Source organism: Thermobia domestica, chromosome 2 (assembly GCF_964235325.1).
Source record: "Thermobia domestica chromosome 2, izTheDome1.hap1.1, whole genome shotgun sequence".
Lineage (NCBI taxonomy): Eukaryota > Metazoa > Arthropoda > Insecta > Zygentoma > Lepismatidae > Thermobia > Thermobia domestica.
Genome location: NC_137455.1, coordinates 4,077,856 through 4,094,367, shown reverse-complemented (window position 1 = coordinate 4,094,367; position 16,512 = coordinate 4,077,856). Strand labels below are relative to the sequence as shown.

Sequence of the window (16,512 nt, the reverse complement as noted above, 5' to 3'; positions counted from 1 at the left end):
ATCGCGGGAGTTGGTCAAATATCCGTTCCACTTCTTCGTAAAAACTATCTTTTATATCGTCACCCTTATCTTCAGTTGGAGCATGTACATTTAAAACAATAATATCACACCACCGTCCCTTAAGAGTAATGAAAGAAAGTCTGTCAGTAACAAATTCAACCCGTTTAATTGCTGGTAATATTCGTTTGTGAACGAAAAACCCTGTTCCTAACTGGTGACTTTTATTTCCTTCCCCGTAAAAGAACGTAAAATTTCCGGAATTCTCAGATCCATTTCCTTCCCACCTAACTTCCTGAACTCCTACTAAGTCCATCCTGTATTTCTCTAACTCACTCGTTACAGATTTTAACGCGTCTGCCCTATAAAGACTTCTAATATTCCATGTTCCAAATCTCATGTCCATTTTCTTTTGCTGATGTCGTGCCAAGTTATCAATCCTTGTCCGAGGCTTTTGTGAATGTTTCTGAACAAGTGCCTTTATTTACAGGATGAGGGTGTTAGCCTTACCCAAACCCCCAAGCTGGAGGACCTAGGCGCAGATGGGAGGACAATATTAAGATGGATCTCGCAGAGATAGGAATACAAAGTAGAAACTGGATGCAATTAGCTAAGGATAGAAGTCATTGGAGAGCTTTTGTGAACGCGGCACACACACACACACACATATATATATATATATATGTGTGTGTGTGTGTGTGTGTGCATGTGTGTTTCTGCGCAACTAATCTCTTGTTGTTTGTTTTTCATGTTCCCTTTCTATGACTTATATACCTTTCAAAATAGTATCTAATGTAGATCATTTAACCTGCTTGTTTATCCTACATTCTGTAAAAACTTTGTAAATGGAAAAATATATAAATTCTGAACTATATATTTTGAGCATCAACCAATTAAATACAACGGCTTGTTTTATTTGCTATCGTATATTGAAAGTATATGCGAGGAAGAAGGACAATATTTATAGTTCAGTTCAGATATATATCACGCAAACATTGTTTGTTGTAGGAAGTACACAATGAGGTATTTCGAAAACAAGCGACATAAAAGTTTATGAAGTTTTCACTCCTGCATTTCCAATCCATTTATTTCGTGTTGAAATCCCGCCTGGCTAGCTTCATACGAATGTATTTATGTTATTCTTTATTGATTGTTACTAAACTCAGCGGCATAGTTTGGTTTATCGGCGTCGAGGACGGACTGCAACCGTCCGTCCCCAAAAGGTGTTAGTAAGAGAAAATTGAAAATTGTGAGTCCCTTTTCTCCGCCTACAATCTTCACATTATCTGCCAAATTAATTAACAGTTAAGGGAAAAATCGGCGCATACAACTAATTAAATGCATTTATTTGTTTATTTTTGGCATACAAAAGCATCCTTCTACTGTAGTTACGAACGTAAAGTTATAGTACTGACAAATTAATTTTACGCGTTTTCCGAGGATCTATTCCATCAACTGACTGAGTTGCCAAGTTAGTCAACCTCGCCTAGGCCATAGAAGATCCGAAGTAATACTTAACTAGCACTAACTTAACCCTAGAAAGACCAGGGAGGGGGTCAATTTTGCCGGCGACTTCTTTCTTTATTTAGTTTGTATGGATTAATATGTATTCAGGATTCTTTTTTTTTTTGTTATTGTTTCTTTTGATGAAAGGTTCATTTTCGTTTTTTTTTTCAACTGGAATATACTGCATTGTTTTTTTTTTTTTTTTTTGTAAATAATAATAATTCATGTTCAGCCTGCCGATTTGACTCCACCTTCCCTTGGTCATAGGTGCTACCCATCTTTGTTTTCCTCAAAACTCCTTTCATTTGTATTTTTATACTAGCAGCGTTCACCCCGCTTCGCTGCGGTCACCCCGGAACGCAATAAACTTTGTTACTTAGATAATTTTTACTTTTTCGCTTTCAAGTGATATGATAAAAACCATAGAAGATTGCAGTAAATCTTAACATTATATCGCCTGTCATTTATGTTAACCCGCCCCGCTTCGCTGCGGTCATCCCGGTGCTGGCATATTGTAAAAGTGTCTGTAAAAATAAGCAAATCAATTAAAAAATTTTAAACAGAAGATTCAAGCTATTTTCCGCTGTATATCGCCTGTCATTTATGTTAACCCGCCGAGTGACACGGTCATGCGGGTTGCATATAAATACGTTTATTTTTACCTATGATGAACTAATAACAAAGGATTTGTACGTTATGGACACCTGAATGGTCAATTATCTCAAGACACTGGTAATTAAAAATTAAAGTGATATGATAAAAACCATCTAGGGTCCAAATCCTAATAACCCCCCAAAAATGAAAGAAATTGGTTCAGCCGTATTAGCGTGATGAGCGGACAAAAAATTGTACGTTCTCTTTTATATATATAGATCTAAACCTTCTATTGTTAAAAAATGTTAGTTTTCTCCTTCATACAAACATTTAGACTTTCATAGAACTTGTGAAGTGTTAGTTATAATACTAGTTTCCTGCATAGTATTATAAGAAATTTTGTATAATATACAGGGTGTTTCAAACAACACCGACAACGTTGGGGAGGTGATTCCTGACACCAAGATAAGACGAAAAGTATAGACCAACCTGGGTACACAAGTGCTTAGTTTTGGAGTTATAGGCTGCCAAAAACTTGAAGGAATAAACTTTAAAGCTCCATAGCTCCAAAACTATGGGACCTACCGTAGTAGGTTCAAGACTTCACTTAGGAACTAACGTGTGCCCTATACAAATTTCTGATTTTAAGAATCCTGTGGTACTTCCGCAAGAATTTTTGTAGAGGTAGTTGTTGAGTACTTCAAATTATATGCCCGTAGCCAAACTCATTCTATAAAAATTGTTGCGTGAATGCCTTAGAATTCTCAAACATGTATTTTTGGATAGCGCACGTAGTAGTTCCTAAGTGAAGTCTTGACCCGACTATTGTAGATCCCATAGTTTTGGAGCTATGGACCTTTAAACTTCATTTTTTTCATGTTTTCGGCAGCCTATAACTCCGAAAGGAAGCATTTGTGCACCCAGGCTGGTCTATACTCTACGTCTTATCTTGGTGTCAGGAATCACCTCCCAAACGTTGTCGGTGTTGTTTTTAAACACCCTGTATAAGTAGTTTTACGCACTGTATTTAGCATGTTTTTTACGAGTAAAAAGTACAATTCCTTGAAAAGTTTCTTTTTTGAAATTTAGTTCAAGATGTTAACTGAAATTTATAACGGTTCTTTAAAATTCAATTAATTATTGAGCCATTAAAATACATCAATTTATCTTTTTGCACACTTAGTTTAATAAACATAGAGAAGTGTACATTTTACTTATATACACTTTTTTCAAGATGTCTACATGCTTAACTGAATAATTCTATTTATTATATGTTGTCATGACGACGACATCAGGATTCGATTACATAAAAACATTTGAATATCTTTTTATATTAACATTATATTATTTCTTTTTCTTTTTCTTCTTCTAGTAGCAGATTCAGCCTAGTACATATTTAAAATACATTATGGCCCAAAATTACAAGTAAATAATGATTTACAAGTAAAATAACAAGTAAAATATACAACATACTGTTGTAAATTGAACAAATATACACAGAAAATTACTTAAAACCAGCATGGGAAATTTTGACCCCCTCCCTTCCTGGTCCTTTGCTAGCATGGTCTTTCTAGGGTTAAAGAAGGTGTGCTCACAACTAGCAGCGCTAATTCGAATCGTCAAAAAAACAGTAACACAATGAAAATATCTAGTACAGAAATACTGAGGTTAAACTGTTGGATTAATTGTAAAAGTTAAAACCGTTGTTCATAATATCTCCTTGTTGTTCTGATAAGACAAGGAAGTTTTAAAATTGTTTCTCTTCAATTTATTTATTTATTTATTTATTTATTTATTTATTTATTTATTTATTTTTGCTAAAGTCATCAGGTACATTTAGGTATTTTCATATTATAATTCAATGAGCCACCTGAAACAATGTTGATTTTTCATATGCTCGTTATTTTAAAAGACGTTCAAAGTCTCCTTTCTCAATAAGGGACCATTTCCTTGTTTCCGGTAGCGTAACTTTAGGAGGAAGAGAATACAATGGAGTGCATGGGAAACGATCATGAATTCATTTATTGTAAATATTTTCGTTGAATGTTGTGTATAAACATTCTGTGGATGTTGAATAATTTAGGGGATGTGTTCTCAGTGACGTAACTAGGGGAGCAAACGGGGCTTATGCCCCGGCACCAGATTGGAAGGGGGAAAAATTGGGCAAATATTTGGGGGAGAGTTTTGCTTTAGTTGGTCAGAGGGGTGCTAAGGCGATCTCTTTCCCCGGACGACAACTTGTGTATTCTTCTTGTATCTCCTGACTGCGAGGTTGGAGTGCGCATTAACCTAGTGTGCCTTTGTGGTTGAATGAGTAACGCACGTGATTTCCATACACATTGTTCTATGTTCAAATCCCCCTGGAGATACTTGATTCGGATACAAAACTGAGCAGTGCTTCAGATATCCCTTTGAGTGATAAATCACTTCTAATAAAGCCTCTGTGCTTAAAAGCAATGGTAAACACCAATCAATCAATCAATAAATGAGTTTAAGCCAAGAGTACATTTAAACTAAGTTTATATTAAACTTTATTTTTGTAACAACTCAATAATTCATATTTTTTTCATGATCTCTTTACAGGACATAGACTTTATATCTTACCTTCATATCAATTGGTTCGACTGTCGTCTGATATTTAATTTTACTGAGGACGAAATTAGGGTCCCAAATGAAGGGTTAGACTATATTTGGAATCCAGATGTAAGTAATTAATAATACTGTTAATGTATGAAATACGGTAACACAATATTACCAATATTACCAATTCGAGTCAATTATTGACAAATCGATAGTAATCATTTAGTGGCATTTTTAGTGTTAAAAGTAGCGAGAAGCACACTAAAGCACTAGATACCATACAGAAGAAATAAATAACAGGTACAATTAACAAAGTTGTTATACATCGAGTTCAAGAAAATTTATACATTCTACTTAAATAACATACATGGAAATTCTAGGATACATAGCTACATAGATAATGCATAGTCTACGATGATAACAGATGCATTATGTACTACTGAGATATTCTCCGTTACTACTTACAATTAGCAAAAGTTGATATATTTAATATAAAAGAATCTCCTATTCACAGTTTAAACCAGGGGTGCCCACAACGGGGGCTATGACGCAAACTGCGTCATTGAAATATTTGGGAAGGGGTTAAAATCTATATAAATATGTTTGATGAGGGGGGGTAAAATTAATCGAAAAGAAGATTTTTTTCATGGAAGAACACCTACGGATAGACAATTGGGGGGGTGCGTCATAGACATAAGGGGAGGTGGGCACCACTGGTTTAAACGTTCAGGTAACATTGATTTGTGTGTTACAGAGTTTGTTTCCCATGTATGGTAGCGAAAGTAAACACGCCTTAACTTATGAAATGCTATGCCTCACCATCATTGATGCTCTAAAGACATGGTCATGAGTTTGGGCTACTGCACTGAAGTGCAGTTCCCACAGAAACAAGCCGATACAAAGTACAGTCATTGCGATACTGGACCATTTCTCCTGACGGGCTTTCCACAGACAGTCCGCAATGCATAGCTGTCCGCGTTCAAGACCTCTTTTTAATAACCGAAAACCATAGAGTGTTATAGGGTTAGGTATTAGATATTATTCATGAGACTTTAGATGACTTAACAGGGATGTCACTGTACGGAATGGCATGTATTCCCGTTGCACGTTTCAAATCAGCCAAAAATTGGAAACAGATGTATGGCTTGACATCTTATTCTTATTCTAATCACATATGAGTAGTAAGTACCTGTACCACATAGAGGTGGTACTTCTGTGTAAAACAGAGGAGTCAAGACAGTTATTTGATAATAGTCCGAATTTATTTTCACATTTTTAGCTACTCGGCGGATTGTTAACTTCGTATTGTAACGGAATCTTGGCGTGATCCTGAAATCTATGGGGAAACTTTGCATCACTTCAGGATACCATGGTGAGGAATGTTTCTCGTCTCTTCGCACACTGTTGCAGTAACTCAGACTTACATCTTTTACAAGTAAGGTAGCGTTCTTATAGATTGAGACTGTTCATGATTTGTTCAGCAATGTACTGCGGCAACACTTATGAACTCGACTTTTAAATATAAACTTCGGTTAATAGAGGTGTTTACCATCTTCACTATGATTCTCAATTTCACTGGAATGGCTCTGTTTGTTGCTAGACTCGGACCAGCAACAATGGCCTTTACTGTCTGAACCATTAGCTCGGAGCAAGCCGTAGACTTCCCTGTTTTCTAACCTCTAGAAGAAGTACTGCCCTTCCCTTACGAATTCGAGTCCGTGCCCAGGAGATGAATCTCTCAGATGTTCTGTTTTGCGAATAAGAGTACTTTGTATCACAAATATTTGCCCTTCCCAGTATGATGGTATTTGGGGTGCTATTTTACTCATTAAACACATCAAAATACTTTACGACTCTTTCGAAGAATTTATTTAACTGCTGCGGATCGGTTTTCTTCGGTCCATTTCTCTGTGGTGCTGTATGTGACCGTCAAATTCGTTACCACACTGAAAAAAAATTGTAGTTGCCAAATATCAATGTAAAATCATCTACTCTTCATTTTGTTAGTTGATATACATTTTCTTATTCAATTACAAAATTTGCTGGTTTTTTCAGAAATTTTCACTAAATTTGTAAGCAAATATGATATTTTTATTGATAAAAATGTAATTTTACACCATTTAATATTAGTAATTTTATTTTATATTGCCGTATTATTAGTAATATTAGATTGCCACCGTTTTTTGTACATTTACCTATGATTTTTTTTACTGTGCATAGATCAAAAACAATCTCTGTATTGCCCAGCATAAGTGCGTACTTTCACAAGTAATTATTATTTTTTATATATAATAGGTGAGTTGTTCTAGTTTCTTGACTTTTTTGTTACCAATTAATTTGTCCATAAATGTTGAATTCTTCTATTGCCTTTTTATTGCAGGAGATCTAGTTCAAGAAGATAAGATAAATTGTTATTATCATAGTTTGAATGGTACAAATAGCTAACAAACATTTTTGTATTCCATCAATCATGTTGCTAAAGTTCTTCTTGCGTTACATATGTTTGACTAGACAATGGGAATTATATTCCAAGTTAGAATGATTGTACGTGTATTGCTCGCAGCCTATAATATCACATAGTTAAGAGTTTTCCAGCTTTCTTTCAAATGTTATAGACATTAGTATGAAGCGTGTATTATCTTTTTGCACCTTTAATTTCAAATTGACTAATCTCAACTTCAATGATATCTTGGGATCTGAACTTAATTTATTCCAGATCACTGTTCAAATCCTAAGACATTTTCTCCTTTAAAAAAATAAAAACCGGATAAATGTGTTCATGTATCCCACAAACTCAAAGTTTTAAAATTATTTTAACAATAAAGACATTATATTTTAAGGTAAAATGTTAATAAGTAATAGACCCTAATAATAATAATATATTTAAAAAGTATATTAATAGAATTTAAAATGTAAAAACATCAATGAAAATTACGTGATATGATTTCATAATATCTTTCAACAACAAACTGAATGTCAAGCCTTATGGATGGCCAGAGCTTAGGAGAAATACACGTAAACACATACGAACAATATGTTGGGAGTTCAGATTCTAACGCAGCTTTTTTATTCCGTGGCAAAATTTGTTTGCATTTTTCGTTCATAATTCCAACTTGTTAGAGATCTAGAGCGCTCGTATTCCAGAGGCAATACTGTATAGAAATGTCTTATTTCTAAAGATAGACAGTATAAGAGATATAAGGGCAGTATCAAGGCAAACTAGACCAAATATGTCTGAACAGTAGATTAGGTCAGTAGTAGTTTGGTCTACTTTGGCAGATAAAAAATCACACCATTGCCAGTAATTTCCTATCCGTAAGTTAATTTCAGAAAATATGAACTATATGAACTTAGTACACACACACTTACCAGAAACGTCGTGACGTAAGTTTTGAGGTAAATAATGCACCTGTAATTACATCTAGATAAAACAAAATAAATCTAATCTATACTACTTCTAAATCGAATTTTAAATTTAACATATTAAACAATGTGTACTTTGAGTTATTCCTAAAAGAAGTACACAGTCTCCTTTCTTTAATTTGCATATAGAACTCTCGTTTAACGTGAGACCAGGGGCAGTTATAGAATTTTAATTTTGGTTAGGCCCGCTCTGTTGCGTATGGATACATATACACATTTAATTGATTAATAACGATAGGAAATTACTTTTACAGTAGTTACTAATTATCTACCATTAATATAAATAATGGAATATATTTACTCTTTATTGTATCTTTTAGCGTTTATGTATTTTTCAAAATGTTTGGGTAGGCCCGTGCCTACCCGACCTACCCACTAAAGCCGCCACTACGTAGGTCCCTGTCATCTCGGCATGGCACGTCCTCAAGTTGCGGATCGAAGAGATATTAAGGAAACGGAGACTGATAGACAACAAAGAGTGGTCCTCCAGTTTGGGGGTTTATGTGAGGCTTACAACCTCATCCTGTAAAAAACAAGGCACTTGTTCAAAACATCCACGGAAGCCTTGGACTTGGATTGATAATTTGGCACGACCTCAGCAAAGTAAAATTGACATGACATTTGGAACATGGAATGTAAGAAGTTTTTGTAGGGCATGGGTCTTTCAGGATTTCCACTTTTTTTTAGATAAATTTTAGACTTTCACTCAAACAGCTACTGCTTCCTTACTTTTTATCGTAGGATCATTGTTCATACCACGCTTTTTTCAGATCATACTTTCCAACGGTACCACTCTCTTGTCCGTATTATACATCAAAAACAATAAAATTGAAAAATACCAGGAGATTTTTCGAAAAACATCTTTTTTTCGAAAATTTTGCGCCCCTCTGACCCAGGCCTGGATTCACGTACGGACCTGAATTTTATACAACAGATACGTTATGTACATAATACGTGTGCAAACTTCCGTTCTTGTATCTTGAAAACTGGGGTCGGGAAAATTTTTTGAAAGTCTCAAGGTGACCCACTTTTTCATATATTATATAGATATATGTAAAAAAAAAAAACTTCAAAAATGTACTGCGTCATTCCTATTTAACCTAAGATCATGATTCAAACTCAATTTTCTTCAGTATAATAAACCCTTTTCAACGGTATTACTCACATGTCCGTATCATACACCTGAACCGGAAAATTAGGGAAAAACCCGGATATATATTTAATATATATAAATTTACTGCGTCATTATTAGTTGGTATAGAGCAGGGCTGTCCAAATGGCAGCCCGCCAAACCATTTCCTGCGGCCCACAAAGCTTTCATGATTTACGATTGTTATAGCTGATAATATTTTAATTTATATTCATTCATTCATTTAATGTTTCCACTCTTCTTTCGGAATAAGGCATCCATTTAGCGCTTCTATACAACAAAAAGGCGCAGGCATCCAAGACAACACTGGAGTCGGTAATGTAATCGTTGCTGAAAGGGACGATTACTTCAATGAACGAATTTATATTTGATCTCGCTTTTTAAATCAGACCCTTTCTTCCTCGGACTTTGCCTAGAAGCCATAGCGCGCAAGAAATACACTACTTCTTGTGATAAACACAATTTAGCATAATTTCCAAGTTGCAATCATCTGACATTAGATTTTGAAAAGGAAGCGTTTAATTTTTCTGAGTTCTGTAGAAACATCGAGAGTATTATGAATGGATTTAATGCGAGATTCTCAGATTTTGACAAACTAAAAGACGGCATTGCATTATTTACTAATCCATTGACAATAAACATCGAAGAACAAGCTCCAAACTTACAGCTCGAACTTTGTGACTTTCAGGCTGACCCATTATTTCAGACAAGAACAAAGAAAGGAGTAGATTTTTCAGACTACTTTCTAACAAACGTTTCTCTAGCTTTTGTGTGTTGTGTCGGAAAATGGTGTCAATGTTTGGTAGTACTTATCTGTGTGAAAGTGCATTTTCCACCATGAAAATTGTAAAGAATCCAGAAGCTGCCTTGGAGATTCTTCTATTTTACATCTTCTGCGGGTTACATCTTTTAGGTATATAATATTTCAAATATATTTTTTATATTTTTCTTTTGTAGTGTAATAATAATAATAATAATAATAATAATAATAATAATAATAATAATAATAATTATTATTATTATTATTATTATTATTATTATTATTATTATTATTATTATTATTATTATTATTATTATTATTATTATTATTATTATTATTATTAGCTGCAGCCCTCTACCTTACTAGTAAAGACAGTTATGGCCCTCAGGCTTATTATAATTGGACACCACTGGTCTAGAGTCATGGTTCAAACGTTATTCTCTTTAGCATAACAAGCCCTTTTTAACGGTACCACTCACGTGTACGTATCATAGACTTAAACCGGAAAAATCGAAAAAAAAACGGATTTTTTTCTGAAAATATCACCCCTCGGAACACTTGCTCCCCTCGTGCCTGGACCCGGCTTCACGTAGGGATCTCAGAAAAATTTGAGAAATATCCGAGGTACATACAATCCGTATACAAACACAAAAGTTACCAAAAATCCTAAAAGGGTTAAAATCCATAACGAATGAGTTAAAGAAATATAGGATGGACTTGGTAGGTGTTCAGGAAATTACATAGAAAGGAAAGGGAGAGTTGCGGCCTGGAAATTTTACGTTTCTTTACGAAAAAGTAAATAAAAATCACCAACTAGGAACAGTTTTTCTTTTTTTTTCAGAAAGGATAATATCAGCAAACGAATAATATCAATTCTGTGTTCATAAACTAGTTTTAGTTCTTTTTAGTACTTTTTGTGCTTTTTTCTGGCAATTATATGCTTTTGTTTAGTTTACTGTTACTTATCTGTCTTAACAAAGGGCAATGCTACTTTGATTCTGTATTATTCATAACAGAAAAAAACTTAAAAATGTAAAATAAATAAAACCATACATACAAGACCATTTTCATGTGACCAGAACGGATTTACTATGTTTATTCTAAATTCAATTTGGAAAATAATTTCAGCTTACGAACAGCATTACAAAATGAATTAAGCTCTTAACCTGGAATTGACTGTATATCGTAATTTTGTCTACAAATCTAATAGAGTTTCTTATTGTTTAATAAAATTAAAAAGAAACGTTTATCACATTTCAAGTTAATCGTAAAAAAATGTATGATTTTAAGTTTAAATTTTTTGAAGGACTCTGCGCTAAATATTTATTTGGATGATTATAATCTACATTATACTATTGTATTCGAGGTAAAATTTGAACCAGTAACTAATGGTTGGAATATAATTGATTGGTTCAGACTTCATCATCACTCTCAGCGGCGAGGATATAAGAAACGAGGACCTACAATTTAAAGTGGGATCTGAGACACATGAACTCGAACCTGGAATTCAAACGGGATAGACACATGAACTCTAACCGGGAATTCAAACCGGATCTAGAGCGCCGAAGGCGCGTACGCTAACAATATACACACACGAAGGAACTTTGTATGAATATAATGTTGTTATTATATCTAAAGTTTATAATTTAAAAAATGTTATTAAATATTGTTAATATTTCTTTTTAATACATTTTCAGCTGCATTTTCGTAACGCGAAAAACTGGATGAAATATGATCACATACATCATAGTGGATACCTTATATTTTATAAAGATAAACATTTATTACTTACCAACAGGTAAGTAAATTATATATTTCGTATCATTAATGATCCAGAAACGTTTCTAATTGAGAGAGGTAAAGAGTAACTTTTAAGTAAATGTAACAGGAAATTAAATTTCAAGTAATAGCAGGAGAAGGGATTTTAAGAAAATGAAGCAGGAAATCCAAATGTAAGTAAATACAGCAGGAAATATAATTTTAAGTGAATGTAGAGGGACTTATCAGTTTAAGTAAATGAAGCAGAAAATGTACAGTAACTTTCAGTGAATGTAGCGGGAAATGAAAGTTTAAAAAATTATGAGATGAAAATGTAAGTAAATGTAACAGGAAATGAGATTCTAAGTACATGTAGCAAGAAATGAAAATTAAATAAGTGTTGTAGGAAATAAAATTTTAAGTGAATCAGGAAGTGAAATTTTAAATAGTATATGAAAATGTAAGTAAGTGTGGCAGAAAATAAAATTTTAAGTCAACGTAACAGGAAATGAAATTTTAAATAAAGGTGGCAAGAAATGAAATCATAAGTGTAGCAGGACATGAAATGTTATGTCAGTGTATCAGAAAGTAAAATAATTACTAACCTGACTATCGAGATTTGATGTTTTTCAAATGAAACATTGTCCTCCCGGACATAGTTCTTTAAGTTGGATTTGAAAGGTTTTTGACAGTGATTAATGCAGTAAGCTATATTTAAATACTAATACTGAAGACAAGCACTTACTACTTGTAAACCTCAGTTATAACAGAGGCAGTATCAAATTTTTTAAAACTCCGGTCCGAATAATTTTAAACCACACTGTATAACAATAGTATGTTTAACTCCTTTTAGTTTAGTATGTTTTACTGTATAACTCCTTTTAGTTTACGTACCAAATCCGTTTTTGTTTTCGTCCGAATAAAATTAATTTAGTAGTTTCAGAATAATTCAATATATAGGTTTTCGTGAAATAATTTCTTTATATATTTTTTTCTTTTCTTTTTTTCCCCGTAAATTTTCGTGTATGGGCATCTCATTTGGATAACTATAAAAAATGCATTAGTATTTCAATGTAATTCATAGGTTAGTACTTGGATAGAATTTTCTGAATTTTCTATCAATCCTATATTTGGTAGGACACTTAGTCCCGATGAGATACCCATATCCTGCTAAAATCTTGTTTGATGTAGTTTTTACAATTTTTTATTCGTTTTGTAATCCCGCCGCGCGAAATTCCTGCGTTGTGATTGGGAACTAGACGCAACCTTATCAGATTGGCGCGTCTCTACATCGTCTTTCTTTTATAACCATCGTGGAGTCAACACATATCGCGGCAGTAAAAATTTTGATAAATTTTACAGGAAAACTGCTGAAAATCCAGGTAATAATAGTTTAAATCGCTAAATGAACAATTTGGAAGCAAGTGGAGTTCTGAACTATTAAAATTCGATCTGTGAAACTAATAGGAAGATATGAAATGTGAAATCTCGTGCTGTGATCGCCATGTTTGAAAATATAAACATCCCAGGACAGGTTCATAGTGCCAATGAATTTTGATTTCCGATTTTGTGAGCATTACAAACTAATATTTGGAAATTTAAACGCAAAAAATTTCCCCTTTGCATTTGTCGTGTAGTTAGGTCCGGTAACCTGTCCATGTGTCGTTTTGTGTATGAAATATATTTGTAATTTAGGGAAAACATGGCGGGATACTTAGTGTTTGAATTTCTGAAATAAAAAAAAAATCCGAGTAAACTTTAGTACGGACACCTATTTACTCTTATTTGGCCTAGCTTCCAAAACTCGGTATGGGTTGAATAATGACGTGAAGATTCCTTTCCTTGCAAAAGGGAATCTTCCTTAATTTCCCTCTGTGATCAATTTCAGTAATAAAATAATTTAGAAAATGGTTTAGTTTTAGGTACAAGGACCACCTAGTTCTAGTTATCGCCCTCCTTTTTTCACATTAGAGCCGATTGAAAAATGTTTCGGTTTTCAGAAAAGTGTATTCGTAGTTAGTGTAAATATGTAGAGTTTTATTTTATGTAGTAATATGTATTTATATGTGTGTAGTAACAAATGTGTGTTGTGAGTAGATGTAATGTGTGTGTGAGAATGTTTAATAACTTATTTAATGACAATGTATTGCTGAATTCTCAAATTTTCATCCCTTTCGGCTTAATCTAATAAGCACTTCATTTATAAAATCAGATCTGTCGTGATTCTACATTTGTCTCGTGATGTGGAATACCATCTGACGCGAGTTCTTTGTTAAGAGTAAGAGTTAAGGAGATAGATAATGTCAAAATTGATGCTTTTTTTAAACATATTTCGAATTCAGCGGTTGATACCATTTCCGTGAGCCACTAAATCTTTAAAATACAGTATTGAGAATTTATCCTAAAAATTGTTATAGTTCTGTCGTCAGATAAATACATGATAATGATAAAAAAAACTTCACGTATTTACTTAGCTACGATCGGTTATTAAGAACTCTACTTCCGTTGTCGGAGACCGGATTTGTTGCTATTTCACAGCTTTAAATCTTTCTTTTTTGCGAATACTCTAGTGGTTGAGTTTCAGAATATATACATTCATAAATGAGTACAGTACAGAAATATGAATCGTTTCCCACAGCAATGTGCATGCTAGAAGTGTAAATTAGTAAATAACACTAAATTTTGTTTGCATATATACTTTTAACAAACTACAGAGTGTAAACATAGGGTATCGTTTGTATTGGGAGAAGTGTATTTTGGTTCGAGCAAATCTTTTTATGTAGTGGTCAGTGCTTGAGAATTTCTATTTAAATTTATAACCTCTACTCCATCATTCTTATTGGATAATGTAAATATGAGTTATAACAAGTCTCTTTTAGTACGCAAGTACTTATTTGTAGTGGCGTATAGAGTTTTTAGGCATTTTAATAATCGGGTGACTTGAGGATGAACCGCTATGATATGAAACGTAAATAAATAAATAAATAAAAATAAATAAGTATGTATGAGAATGTAGTAAGTGTAGTTAAATAATAAGACACCTTATAGTAGATGTGAGCTCAGTTTACTCTTTTTTATCACTGGTTAGGGTCGTGATTTACAAACAGTTGTGTGAATGTTTGTGCATGATAATAAATGTTAGAGCAGTAGATTCGATATTGAAAGTTTGTATGGAAGGAAATGTTGTATACATGGTTGGCTATATTTACACCTTGTAACTTGTCTGTGTAACCGTAATTACTTAAACTGAGATGAGAGTATCCTGCGTGAAATGAGTCGTTCGAGTAGTGTTGCTGGAAATGATTAGTATTTTGTAATCACTTATAAGTTTTTTCTCCATTTACGCATATTAGTGACTAAAGTAAACCTGATCTATAAATGTTTATATGCATTAACGGTATACTCGGTCTGACGATGTGAATAGTCTTTGTTTATTAAATATTTTCGTACATCTCAAGAGAAATTACAGAACCTTATAACTAATTAGTGAATTGTTGTACAATTAAAGTAGACGTGTGAACTTAACATTTGACTCGGGATAGCACTTGTTTGATATGTAATTTTTTTCTTGAATGTTACCTTTACGGAATTAAGTCAGTTACTGTTTACATAGGTGGTGGAATGTATAAAGGCGACTAATATATTATGTTTACTACGGTAAATTTTACTTTTCCCGTACCAGACGCCATTATCCCCCCTTTTATTGTGTTACGATTACTTTTTCTAATTATGGAATTATTTAGAACCAGACGTCCAAGGTTCGCGCCCTTGCGCGATTGGTAGCGCTAGCAAGGTTTCGTCCAAAACAACTTGCTAGCGCTACCTTTCTTTATATCTTTTTAATTTTTGGTTATCCCCGTTTTGGACATCTCCCGCCTTATGCAGAGTCGTTTCGACATGTGATTAGCATCATACTAAAACACTGACTACTGCAGGAGACTTATGTTAGTCGAACTCTTTAGTATGGTACTAATCGCGCTTCAAAACGACTCTGCATAAGGCCCCTCTTTACTTACTGAATTCTAAACTATTTCTCTCCATATCTTATCTTTTCTCCTTAGTTTTCTAAGGAGTCGGATTTGCTAGAAACTTCTAAATTAAGAGACCACACCCTCCTCCGGCTGGATCCGGATGTAATCCCTATGCGCTTGGCCAGATACAGTGGGTGGTAAGAATTTCACAAAGTTTTTGCCCTTTGTGAGATTCTTATCGTGGTCATGGACTCGTTCTCGAGCATAGGGACACATTCTAGGCGTGTATGGTGAAGGCCACCCAGTATTTCGGCATAGAAATATTTTTGGCTTGAAATCAACACAATGGCTATACATTTTTATTCCGACTACTTCTTTTGCTCTACCTTCCTCTGTATACCTTTATCTTCTTTCTGTCTGTTTATCCTCTTATCTTCTTTCCTAATTTTTTTCTCAACTTGCCCCCTTTTAATTTGACAATTTATATAAGCGCTTATTATAACTGGTTCAAACTTTGAGATATTATCTAAATATTTGCTTGGTTTTGCACGAGATGTTGTAAGTTATAATTTGTAGGGTTATATACTTTCGTCGTACATCAAGGGACAATTTATCATCGCCTGCTGTAGTCGAACGATTGTCCGGTAGATGATTTAATTATGCTTTCTTCTCCACAGTGAAATAACCTTGAAATAGTTTACACAATTCTTTTTTAACCTTGACATATCAATATGAAATATTTCGGGCTCCACCACCGTCGAGGTCATTGCGTT

General features: G+C 33.8%; 1 protein-coding gene across 1 annotated transcript in view; it reads left to right on the top strand.

Annotated features, from left to right (window-relative positions):
* The window catches only part of LOC145678938 (glycine receptor subunit alpha-2-like), a 44,307-nt gene that overhangs the window by 11,865 nt on the left and 15,930 nt on the right, over positions 1–16,512 (top strand). The window contains exons 3-4 of the mRNA XM_081749545.1: positions 4,681–4,800; positions 11,708–11,808. Coding sequence (XP_081605671.1) covers positions 4,681–4,800; positions 11,708–11,808 — 221 coding nt within the window. The remainder of the gene's footprint in view (positions 1–4,680; positions 4,801–11,707; positions 11,809–16,512) is intronic.